The sequence below is a fragment of the Calypte anna genome, chromosome 5A (genome assembly GCF_003957555.1).
Source record: "Calypte anna isolate BGI_N300 chromosome 5A, bCalAnn1_v1.p, whole genome shotgun sequence".
NCBI lineage: Eukaryota > Metazoa > Chordata > Aves > Apodiformes > Trochilidae > Calypte > Calypte anna.
In genome coordinates this window covers 20625061-20637863 of record NC_044251.1, presented here as the reverse complement: position 1 = coordinate 20637863, position 12803 = coordinate 20625061, and the positions used below count along the sequence as shown (strand labels likewise).

The window sequence follows — 12803 nt, the reverse complement described above, 5'->3', positions numbered from 1 at the left end:
GTTCTTTTTAATACCTACTAGAAAAGTGTTTGACACAACATTTTTCAGTACAACAGACAAGGATTTTAAATCGCCCAGTTTTATGCCTTCAGCACAGCTTCAGTCTTGTTTCAAGCCTCAAGCAAGAAAAAAAACCCACCCCACTCCCACCAAACACATCACTGAATATGCCCAAAGAATCCAGTATTTCTTCTAGAAGTGAACCACACATAAAGTATGCAAGAGAAGGTTTGATAGAGCTTGAGAGAGGCAAGACCAGAGAAGCAGTATTGTAACAAGGGATGAAAACAGCAAAATGAGAGGTGCTATGCTGGACCTTGATCTCCCTAACAAGATGGGGCTGGTGAGGATGTAAAGCCCTTGGTTGCAGTGACCATGAAATGCAGACTTCTTCAGGGACCTGTTTGGTATAATACCATGGGGTAAAGCCCTGGAGGAAAGACAAACCCCAGAAACCTTATTAATATTCAAGGATCACCTCCTCCAAGCTCAGGAGAAATGTATCCCAGCAAAGAGGAAGTCGGGCAAAAATACCAAGAGGCCTGGATGGGTGAACAAGGAGTTCCTGGACAAACTCAAGCACAAAAAGGAAGCCTTCAGAGAGTAGAAGCAAGGACAGGTAGCCTGGGAAGAAAAAAAAAAAAGAAATTGCCTTAGCTGCCAGTGATAAGGTTAGGAAAGCTAAAGCCCTGATAGAATTAAATCTGGCCTGGGACAACAAAGGCAACAAGAAGAGCCTCTATAGATATGTTGGTGATAAAAGGAAGACTACGGAAAATGTGGACCCTCTGGAAGGAAACAGAAGACCCAGTTGCCCAGGGTATGGAGAAGGCTGAGGTACTCTGTGACATTTTTGCCTCAGTCTTCACCAGCAAGTGCTCAGGTCACACTGCCCAAGTCACAGAAGGCAAAGGCAGTGACCGTGAGAATGAAGAAACAGCCATTGTAGATGATCAGGATTGAGACTAAGGAACTTGGTGGTGCACAGGGCCAAGGGACCTGATGAGATACATCCCTGGGTCCTGAGAGAACTAGTAATTGAAGTTGCTGTGTTACTATCCATCATATTTGAGAACTCATGGCAGCTCAGTGAAGTTCCCACTGACTGCAAAAGAGGAAACATAAATCCACTTTTAAAAAGAGAAAAAAGAAAGACTCAGGGAACTACAGGCCTGTTGGTCTCACCTCTGTGCCCAGCAAGATCATGAAGCAGATCCTCTTGGAAGCGTGCTAAGATGCATGGAAAATAAGGAGACAATTAGTGGCAGCCGACACAGCTTCACTAAGGGCAAATCATGCCTAGTGAATCCGGTGGCCTTCTACAATGGGGTTACAGCTTTGATGTATAAAGCAAAAGCAACTGATATCATCTACCCAGACTTATGCAAAGCATTTGACACTGTCCCACATGACATCATTGTCTCTAAATTGGAGAGATATGAACCACTCAGTGGATGAGGAATTTGCCTGGATGGTCACACTCAGAGAGATGTGGTCAAAAGCTCCATGTCCAAGTAGAGATCAGTGATGAGTGGTGTTTGTCGGGGGTTGGTACTGGGACCTGTATTGTTTAACATCTTTGTCAGTGTTGTCAATGGTGAGATTGAGTGCACCCTCAGCCAAGTTTGCCAGCAACACCAAGATGTGTGGTGTGGCGTGGTCAACATGCCAGAGTGAAGGGATGCCATCCAAAGGAATCTTGACAGGCTTGAGAAGTGGGCCCATGCCAATCTTATGAGGTTAAACATGGCAAAGCGCAAGGTCCTGCTCCTGGGTTGGAGCAATCCCAAGCATTAACACAGGCTGGGCAGAAAACACATGAGAATAGCCCCGACAAGAAGGACTTGGAGGTGCTAGTTGATGACAAGGTCAACATGAGCTAGCAATGTATCCTTGCAGCCCAGAAAGGCAACTGTATCCTGGGCTGCGTCAAAGAAGTGGAGCCATCAGGTGGAGGGAGGTGATTCTCCCCATCTACTCTGCTCTTATAACTGTGACCAGTTCTGGGGCTCCCAACACAAAAAAGATATGAAAGTCTTGGAGTGAGTCCAGAGGAGGCTGGAGCACCTCTCCTGTGCAGACAGGCTGAGAGTTGGGGTTTTTCAGCCTGGAGAGGAGGAAGCTCCTGGGAGACCTTATAGAAGCCTTCCAGTACCCAAAGAGGGCCTACAGGAAAGTTGGGGAGGGACTTTTTACAAGGGCATATAGCAACAGGACAAGGAAGAAGACTTTCAAACTGAAACAAGGTAGATTTTCATTAGATATTAGAAATAATTTGTTCACTGTGAGGGTGGTCTCAAGACACCGGCACAGGCTGCCCATGGAAGTTGTGGATGGCCCATCCCTGTAAGTATTCAAAGGCAGGTTGGATGGGACTTTGAGCATCCTGGTCTAGTGGAAGGTGTCTGCTCATGCAGGGGGGTTGGAATGAAATGATCTTTAGGATTCCTCCTGACTGAAACCATTATATGATTCCAGTACCATTCTTAGTAACTGTCCAGAAGTCTGATACCTGACTCCGCTGACCTAAGGCTCTGTCGCTACTAAATAAAGCTTATTACTGGAAGGCAAAAAAGCTAGATAGAAGCCAGAATCCAGTAGTTCCAGGTTCCTTACCTCTCACCAGTGGAATTTGGAAAAAGCCAAATTTGTGAAAAAGCCAAATGGCTAATGCTAAAGACCACTAGTGCCATCTGGAGGCCACGCAGAACAGCCCATCTGAAGCTTTCTGTCAACCTCTGCTCACATTTGGCCATTGTACTCCAAAGGCAGTGCCAGCACTTTCTGCATAAACATACCAACAGCCATAGAAGGGAAAAGTTTAAGAGTAATTGAAAATAGTGGTTGCAATAAATTTATACCGATTATGTGAAAGCATTCACCTACAAGTTTTCTTACAAACCTTTAGCCATAACCAATGCTTCAGCTGAAATTGCTCAGTGGGAAGTTGAAGTTCAGTAACAGAACTAGTTACCCTCCAGAGTCAGAACTGTGCTTGGACCAGAGATAACACCTTAGTATTTCCTCCATACCAGTCTCACAGTTGTACTGGTACAGCTAACCATATCACAGAGCAGCATTAAGATACCTGGTGCCACAGTTAGTCTCTGTATGTGAGCTATCTCTACCGGAGAGCTGTAAGATGGGATGCAATTTGAAGGACAGCTACCATTATATAATAACTACTGTAGTGTTCTGTACATATATGTTCTACTTGTCACACATGTGGACACTGTGTGCTCTTGTCATGTATGTGGACACCATGTGCTCCTGATTTAATTATAGTTTAAATAAATAGAATCTAAACATGTTAAGTGTTTTAGAATACTGAAAAGTGATTTGCAAATACTACTGCCACATGTGGTCTTCTTTCCAAGATACAGAGTTCAGAATTGTTGAGACTGATGCTTCTGAATGGATATCTACAAAGAAAACTTAAGTTATTTGCCCAGTGTTAACTACAGCACCATTTAAAGCTCTATAGGTGAGTATCTTGAATGTCAAAAGGAAAAAGAAATTCAGCCAGCTAGCAACCAGGTTATCAGGTAAGGCTCACAAACTCAAAGAAATCAGATGATTGTTTCAAAAGGCCTTTTACCTACAATAGCTCAGGTAATCTACAGTCTTGCTAACAGTAAGAGCCCCTGCACTGTTACCTGCCATTTAGGTATTTCCAAGCACATGAAGACTAGAACAATTACTGGGAACAAAAAGCACAATTTTCCAAGAGTAAATCACATCTGATGCCTCTTGATTGCCTTCTAGGATGACATGAATGGTACTGGGAACAAAGGGAGAGCAGAGAGTAGCATAGCTCAGACCTGAGCACTCAGATGGCCCCTGTAAAACTACAGGAATGGGCTAACAGAACCTTCATGAAGTTTAGCAAAGGCAAATGCCTGGGTCTTGCACCTGGGAGAAATAACCCTTTTAATGGATATAAAGCAGCTCTGCAGAACAAATAGTCCTGGTGGACAACGAGCTAAATATGAATTAGCAGTTTTCCCTTGCAACAAAGAAGTCTGAAGTACATACTGGGGTGTATCAACAAGGTGTAGCCAGCAGGATGAGCAAAGTCAGTATCTCATACTTGGAAGTGCTTAGCAAGCACTGTACACACACCTGGAATGTCATGTCCAGTTAGGAGCACCCTGGTAAAAGTAGAAATATTGACTAAGTGGTGCAAGTCTAGCAGAGAGCTATTAAAATGAACTGAAAAACATGATGTACATGATGTACAAGGAGAAGCTGTGGAGAAAAGGATTGTTTAGCCTGGAGATAAGAATAATCATAAGGCTACCAAGAAATCTAACTGCTGTGTTTAAATCCTCAACCTGTGGCTACAAAGACAGAGCCAAACTTTTCTAAAAGGTGCACAGCAGAAGGACAAGAGGCAACAATAAAACTGCAACAAGGGAAATTCTTATTAGATATAAAACCCACATATATTGACAGTGAGCACTCACAAACATTGGAAAAGGCTGTGAGGAACAACTATGGAATCTCCATTCTTGGAAGATGTTAAAATATTTATGATATAAGGCTGTAGACCACCTGTTCAAACGTTGAATAATGTCTTGAGAAGGAGTTTGGTCTAAAAACCTCCAGACTTCCCATCCCACCTAAATAACGTTAGTGCATTTCAGTCAAAAGAATTCTTTCCTTCCTCATTTCCTTCCCTAGACCTCTAAAATCACTAGAATTATTTTTAAAAAACAAAAAAACAAACAAACAAAAAAACCAAACAAAAAAGCATACACATGCCCACAAACAATTCCCCCAAGCAAAACATCCTACTTTACTATCAGAGACAAAAAATCTATTTATCACTGAACTGGTACACTTGCCCCCCAGAATAGACTTGTCTGTTACACACATGGATTTTTCCAGAAGTAAACTCCATTAGTATCGTAGAATGGTTTGGTTTGGAAAGAATTTCTAAAGGTCATCTAGGCAAACACCCCTGGAGTAGGCAGGGACATCTTCAGCTAGATCAGGTTGCTCAGAGCCTTGTCAAGCTTCACCTTCAATACCTCCAGGGCTGAGGCCTCAACTACCTCCTTGGGCAACCTGCTCCATTTTTCCACTACCCTCATGGTAAAGAATGTCTGGGCTGCAAGCACACACTGTTGGCTCATGCCCACCTTCTCATCCATCAGGACCCCCAAGTCCTTTCCTGCAGGGCTACTTTCTATCACCTCATCACCCAGCCTGCATGATAGTGAGGGTTGTTCCGACTCAGGTGCAGGACCCTGCACTTGGTCTTGCTGAACCTCATGAAGTTTACTTGGGCCCGCGGCTCCAGCTTGTCTAAGTCCTTCTGGATAACAGAGTATTCCTCTGGCATGTAGGCAGCTTGGTGTCATCTACAAACTTGCTGATGGTTCGCTCAATGCTTTGTTACAAAAAGATCAGCAGAACTACCTTAAAGGCATTAAGTGATGATGCAAATCCTATTTTGTAGGTATGCACTTCCCATTTTCGGAATATAATTGCAATCTACTCATATACTTACAATTTATGATCTTGTTTTCCTCTTCACTTTTCAGCAACTTGCATTTTTAATAACTAACAATTTAATTCCTGAATCACAAGAGGAAAGTCTTGCATGCCAGGCATGTTTAAAGCTCCTTTTCTAAAGTGAATACAGGTGTTAAGTTTTCCACTGACCAAGACAAAATCTCTCTCTGCACCCCCTTTATGGAAACAATCTATTCACATTCTGTTCTGGTAAAGGCACATCACCACACACCTGGAGGGGATCTGTTTATCAACTTAAAAGAGGCTATTTCTTGTGGGATCATTATTCATATATCCTTTCATATTCAGTATCTGCTTTGGATAAAGTTGCAATATCTGCTTAAGTCATGCAGGCTTGAACCTTAGAGATGTATTCTTTCTGGGTATGTCAGATGTGCAGACAGATTCAGTATTGCTTAAAACTGTTGCAGGAAAACATCCTGTGACACTCTCTTCTTGGACACCACTACAGTTAAGTTTCTTGTCTGTTGTAAAGTCAGATTACTTAAAACGTGCTAGTTACTGTAGATGGGTATTTAGCTAAACTTGAGAGAAACAAGTACTTCTGGTAGATAATGGCTCCTCCTGGGAATGTTAAGTAACTGTCAGGATTTCTTGTAAGGTAAGAACTGTGAACTAGTCTAAACCCACTTACTCAATACTGTAGAAAATACAAATACTGATCTAAACTTTAGGGCAATTGAAAGTATTAAATTGAAGGCCAATATGGCCAATAACAGGTGTCCAACTGCTTTTGTCTTTAGGATTAAACAGAAATTGAGAAAGTTTCAATTCCTTTCACCTTGGAGGAGGGAGGTGGAGTACAAAGGCACGAAAACTTCAAGGAGGTTTCAAGAAAAACCCAGCCTTGGGAATGACCACACTGATGATGGTGTGTGTGGCCATTCAACCCTTAAGGGTTAAATACTTGCTTTATTCATTACATATGTAATAATATCCCTCACTAAAGATCCTATAATCTATATAATGAAAACTGATGGGTCACAGTATGATGAAGTATCATATATTTAAACTCTGCAGAACTCCATAAGCAGCATTTCCCTCAGGTGCTACTGTTTTGAGAGTACAGAGGCAAGCCAAGACATCTCTGGATCACCAAATGCAAGTATATGGAGAAAGAAGAAACCTTCCTACCTGGCCAATCCTTCCTCGTAGAGATAGATGACGAGTGGATCATAGGACGTAACCAGAACATAGAGGCGCACATCAAATTTGAAATCTGAAATACAGTTGCCAAGGGTTAATGACTGCAAACATCTTCCAGTTATCACATCCAGTTGAGGAATTTCAACAGACCTTGAGAGCAATAAGCCATTATCTGCTGATAACATAGGATTCTGAAGCTTTCACAGTTGAAAAGCTTTTAAGATTTTAATGAATTCTCTAGTAATATTTTTATGGTACTAGAGAAAGACCAATTATTCAACTAAATTCCTGCAAACGCTGCAGAGACCCTCAGGTTTGGAGTCAGAGGAAGAGAGAAAAGCAATGCCTAAGCACACTCACCATCTATGAGCAGAGGATTGCTGATGTAACGAGAAACCAGGATGTTGTCTTCCAGGACAATCTGGTCTGGCTACAGAAGAACAGAGAACCCAAAAGTGAAAAAGCAGGAGGCTTAAAAAATAAGATGACTAGATCAAAGCCACCATTTTTTTCATCCTTTTCCTCCTAAAGCCACTTTACACCAACAATTATGTCTAGGAGGGAGGAAATAAAAACAAAATGAAAAAACACCACTTTCAATATAATATACTTACAGTAATTAGATCCTAACCAGAAGCCTGGGAATGATTACCTTACCAAAAAACCTGCCCATTGAATCCTCCAGTTAAGTGCTCCTTAGGAGGAGAATATGGATTTAGCAACCACATGGCAATGATGTAAAATAGGCAGGAAAAAAACCTGTCTAAGAAGCAACTGGCATTCTGTTTGATTCTCAAGTGTTTAACCAAGCACATGGAAGATGGGTTTAGGAACACGGAAGGAGTATTTAACTACAGTTGGTGAGAAAGTCACAAGTGAAGAAAAAGACTCCTAAATACTAGGCTGGTAGCCATCCTCTTTGCTTACATGAGTAAACACCTTTTGCTGAGGTTCAGTTCACAGAAGGGGCTACTGTACCAGTGAGAACTTTTACTTTTTGCTGTACACTTCTTTCAACTATCCAGACTAAAAGCTTCTTGCAAAACATTTTAGGCTGCTCACTACAACCAAGACATTGAGTTTGAACAAGTTCAGAGAAGGGCAACCAAGCTCATGAAAGGTCTGGAGAACAAGCTGTGTGAGGAGAGGCTGGGAAAATTTGGACTGTTTTGTTTGGAGGAAGCTGACAGAAAACCTCATCTCTCTGCACCTGAAAGAAAATTGTAGGGAGGTGGGTGTTGGATCTTCTCTCAAGTAAGAAATTATAGGACTAGAGAAAATGGCCTGAAGTTGGAATGCACTGCCCAGGGTCGTGGTGGAGTCACCATACTGGAGGTATTCAAACACCATGGAGACGAGGCACTTCAGGACATGCTCTAGTGGGTATGGTGATAGTAGATTTTTGAGGCCAAGAGGAGAAGGAGGGAATGTTGATGGTTGGACAGAGTGATCTCAGAGGTCTTTTCCAACCATGACAATTCTGTGATCCCATGATTTTTTTCCCTTCAGTTTGTAGTACAGTAAAGGAAGCCCCATCATCCTGTCTTTACTCAATTTTTTATGTATTCAGCCACATCACCAGAATCCCAAGCAGGAAGCCTAAGCATACAGTGTACACACAAAGTGCGAGGGAACAAGCTCAGCTTCCCTCACCACATCACATAAAAGTGTCATCCTTTTTCTATGGATGAGAAAACCTCAAAAGTTTTTAGTTTTGTGGGGGTTTTTTGTTGTTTATAAACACTTCTGTGACACTCCCTTAATGGCATCACACTGAAGGAAACTGTGGTCTTCAGGCCAAACTAGCTGAAGTATTTCTGGAACAGATATACACAAATGGAGACTGATCCCAGAAGGGTCTTTTCCCCAGTTCATGGCCAACTGCCACATAAGCCTGAGCTCATTCCTCTCTTTCCAGCAAAGAAAAAGCTGAGTGCAGCTCTGGAAATACTTACCTCATATACTTGGCACATCACTCCCTAGTTTTATGGGAAACGATCCAAGTAGAGAACAGATGAGGCAGTGTGACCCCTTCAGTGCAGGGGAGGCTAAAGGGGTTTGACTGAAAACAAAATGACTCCCCAATCAGTTTTGCAGCTGAGAGTATTTATTGGAATCCCCTCATGTTTGGCTCCTGCTCAGATGTATTTGTTACCTATGACATCCTAACTCCCTGCAAAGCCCAAAAAGGGCAAAAGACACTATGAGCAGCACAAAGAATCACCCCCATTACACCTCAAGTAGGGCACATAGAACCATAGAATTGGCTGGGTTGGAAGGGACCTCAGAGTTCATCAAGTCCAACCCTTGATCCACTACTGCTGCAGTTTCTAGATCATGGCACTGAGTGCCACATCCTGTCTCTTTTTAAATATCTCCAGGGACGGAGAATCCACTACTTTCCAGGGCAGCCCATGATCACCCTCTCGATAAAGAAATTCTTTCTAATATCCAACCTAAACCTTTCCTGGCACAACTTGAGACCATGCCCTCTTGTCTTGCTGATAGTTGCCTGGGAAAAGAGACCAACCCCCACCTGGCTACAACCTCCTTTCAGGTAGTTGTAGAGAGTGATGAGGTCTCCTCTGAGCCTCCTCTTCTCCAGGCTGAACAGCCACAGCTCCCTCAGCCTCTCCTCATAGGATCTGTGCTCGAGTCCCTTCACCAGCCTAGTTGCCCTCCTTTGGACCTGCTCCAGGACCTCGATATCCTTCCTAAACTGAGGGGCCCAGAACTGGACACAGTACTCAATGTGTGGCCTCACCACAGCTCTAAGACTGAGATATGTCTAAGACATGCTACTGTATCACTTAAGGTTTCATTTTAACTGTCTTTCCCAGGGGGGAGAGGGAGACAAGAGGACTGCTCGAGGACCGTTTAGGTCGCACAGGGAAACAAGAGTTCTGCAAATCTTTCCAAGGCCAGCTTACTGTCAGCCCCAGGGACAGCATCAAGCAGCACAGATTTCCAGGAAGCATGAACCTGCTCATAATAAGCTAAGACATGAAAGCAGGCTGCAAGGCAAGCACAGCATACAAAGAAATAGACTGCTTTTGGTTACACAGCACAGGCCCAGGTAAGCTTTGCCAGTTGCTCAGGACTGTTGAACTGCTCACCAATGCATGGTTGAAATCCAGAGCAGAGCCAGTGTCTGGTTAGATATTTCCCTGCCCCTTGTGTGGAAGCTGGAATATTTTTGCAGACAATGTTACTGAGGAGCTACTTTTGCTGAACACTTACATTGTTTATCAGGTAGACACCTCGACCCCTGGAAGATGCCACAGGCTTCACTATCCATGGGCCTCTGTCCTTAGAATAGGTATCTGGTTAAAAGAAAAAAGAACAAGTATGAAACATCTTCCATTTTGCTTATTTACAGAGGAGAAAGAATCAAGAATCAATAAAAGTTTTAGAGAACTCCGCAAGAAGATGAAACTCTAGTTGTGTGATGCTCTATTTGATCTCATGGGACTTATTAGAATTATAACTGTCCCCCACCAAAGCCCCTCCTGCTGCTCAGATAGATTCATTTATCTGCTCAATGCTTCCTTTTGAACTTCTCTCTTCCATAGTCCCAGACATTAGTCAGATATATCATGAAGCTGATCATCAGCAACACTACACACCAAAAACTATACTCCAAGGCTGGAGCCTTAAGCTCACATCTATTTCTTGATGACTTAGACAGACATGGTGCAAACAGCAAAGTAGAAATTATGTAAAGTATCAAATCATATTGGCCTTTTCCTACTATATATCCAGCTTCTTTTGATTTTTTTTGTTTAACCATTGGCATGATCAAGAGTCTGAGATATTAAAAATAATTCCTTTTCCCTCACCCAGTTATTTTGCTTTAGGTCTGGGCATCAGCCATTCACTTACTGCAGAATTCCTGGTATTCTGTCGGGAGGATGAAGGTCTGAGGTAAGATATGGAACGTCTTGAATCCGTGGGCCAGCTGCATACGACAGACATTCTTGTACAGTCTGTCTTTTCGTGTCAATTCATATGACCTGAAGTACCAAAAGAAGAGGTTGTATCTATTTCCCCCTCACCTAAAAAACTCTCACTTTACAGTAATCCTTCCTCCTAGTTAATAAAGTATCTGTAACCCCATCAGACATCTAAATCCTAACTGCAAGTACTCTTCAGTTTTACTGTTCTATGCCCCTATTAATATCCATTCTCGTTTGTAGTACCTCTTGCAATTCTGAGATCAGACTGGAGCACTGCAAACTGTTATAATAGTGCTTGTAAACTTTAGCAGGTAACATATGACTATCTCCATAACTAAGAACTCAAAGCCCCAAATACTTTACTTTTATGACTAAATAATTAAAACAAAACAAAACCCACAGACATAAAAAATCCAGCATTTCATCTACAGACAAGCACTCCAGTTCACACACTACCTCCTCAAAATCGCAAAGACTGTTTAGCATACAGACATCATGTGGCACAGGCCACTGCATTGGGACCTTACCATCTCATGCACTGTCTATTTGTTTTAGAGCTGCCTTTGTTGAGATTTTTGCAACCTATCACAAAGACGTTCAGTGAAACATGATACCAAGGCCTTACCTAGGAAAATGATTGACTTTCTGTATATCTGTAAGGGAACGAAGCAAGTAGGGCTTCAAGTGTGATCCTGTCCACATGAGATTATAATTGCTGCTACTAGGATGCACCTGAAAAGCAAAATAAAACCACTACATGCATCAAAAAAACAGAGAACTAATAGAAAGCACTACCACAGGTCCTACCTTATGTCCGTGAGAGCAAAGCAAAACAATCTCCTCTACCCATCTCTGATACTAAACTCTAGCCAGAGTCCTGTCTTATGCTATTGTATGATGGTGGTGGGGAACAACCATGTCATACTTCCCTAAACAAACTCGTGGTCCTTTTCAAAGACGGTTTAAGCCCAATTTGTAAAACATTTTAAGTTTCTTCAGGAAACTTGTGAGACCACTTCCTTAATTTGATGTTACTCAGAAGAAAACCTACCATACACACACATATTTCTCAAATTGTCATTAGCTGCATTTAGGACATTCTTTAGAGCAAGACAGGTGCTAGAAGATAAAAGGGAAACACTACATCAATGCTTCTGAACATGCAAAGGTTGAGAAATTAAATCTTTCAGATCTTTCCAAGGGTGTGAGATGATTCTTTAAACACGAGAAAAACATGACTGAACTTGAACATCCCATTTTCCCTAATTTTGCAGGCTTAAGGCTAGAGGGTACGCCTTAGAGAGTGCAAAATCACGACAAATTTCCTGTCCAACTTGCAGAGTATGTGAAAAAAAAACTGAGGGGCATCCACAGCAACTTCCTGGTTCTAACTCAGAGGAAAAATAAACAAACCACAAAACAAAACAAAAAAAATCCCAAAGCATAATAATCAACATCAACATCACCACCTCACATCCCAGCTCATAAACAGATCTGAAGTTCATGCACTCACCTCATGGAACCCATGGGCCGCCAGAATGTTTCGAACCAGCCGGCTGTCAGTTCGCACAATCTTATAGGACAAGTGGTACCGCTCTGTTAAGAGGGTGAGAGACACAGTGTCAGAGTCTGCAACTAGAAGAATAAACCCAAGTTACCTGTATTACCAAAGAAGAGAGAAAAGCACCACAGGACATAGTACAACTGCACTTCATCCACAGAGAAGCATTCAAAAAGCAGCAGCACCTAACAGACAAAGGGTATTGGACAGGAAATGCCTGTCCATCTCTTTGAGCATTAACTCCAACGGTGCCATTGACTGACCCCAATCAATCCTTAGGCAAGACCTTTCTGCATCACTGAAACCTACTGTAGTAAAACAGATCACAGGACATCCTAACAAAGGCACAGATTTTTATTTTTTTTAAACTGCTCTTTTATTTAAACTGTTTTATAACACTTCAAACATAATTTCAGTCTCTTCAAGACTGGTATTCCTAATAAAAAGTAGTCATGCCATATGTCCCTCACTGACATGACTAGCTTAAATGATCACTTTTTAGGTCCTGAATACTCAAAACAATGAATTTTTCTTCACATCTCATTCACCTGTACTGATAACTGCAAAAATATTAGGAAACAAAGCAAGCAGGACAAGGA

The 12803-nt window shown here is 42.1% G+C and overlaps 1 protein-coding gene across 7 annotated transcripts in view; it reads right to left on the bottom strand.

Annotated features, from left to right (window-relative positions):
* TTLL5 (tubulin tyrosine ligase like 5) overlaps window positions 1–12803 on the bottom strand; it is a 135460-nt gene that overhangs the window by 117830 nt on the left and 4827 nt on the right. For all 7 annotated transcript variants that reach the window (XM_030452274.1, XM_030452280.1, XM_030452279.1 and 4 more), the window contains exons 4-9: window positions 12157–12239; window positions 11269–11375; window positions 10570–10700; window positions 9928–10010; window positions 7048–7117; window positions 6676–6760 (exon numbers count right to left, since the gene is read on the bottom strand). In XM_030452274.1, coding sequence (XP_030308134.1) covers window positions 6676–6760; window positions 7048–7117; window positions 9928–10010; window positions 10570–10700; window positions 11269–11375; window positions 12157–12239 — 559 coding nt within the window. The remainder of the gene's footprint in view (window positions 1–6675; window positions 6761–7047; window positions 7118–9927; window positions 10011–10569; window positions 10701–11268; window positions 11376–12156; window positions 12240–12803) is intronic.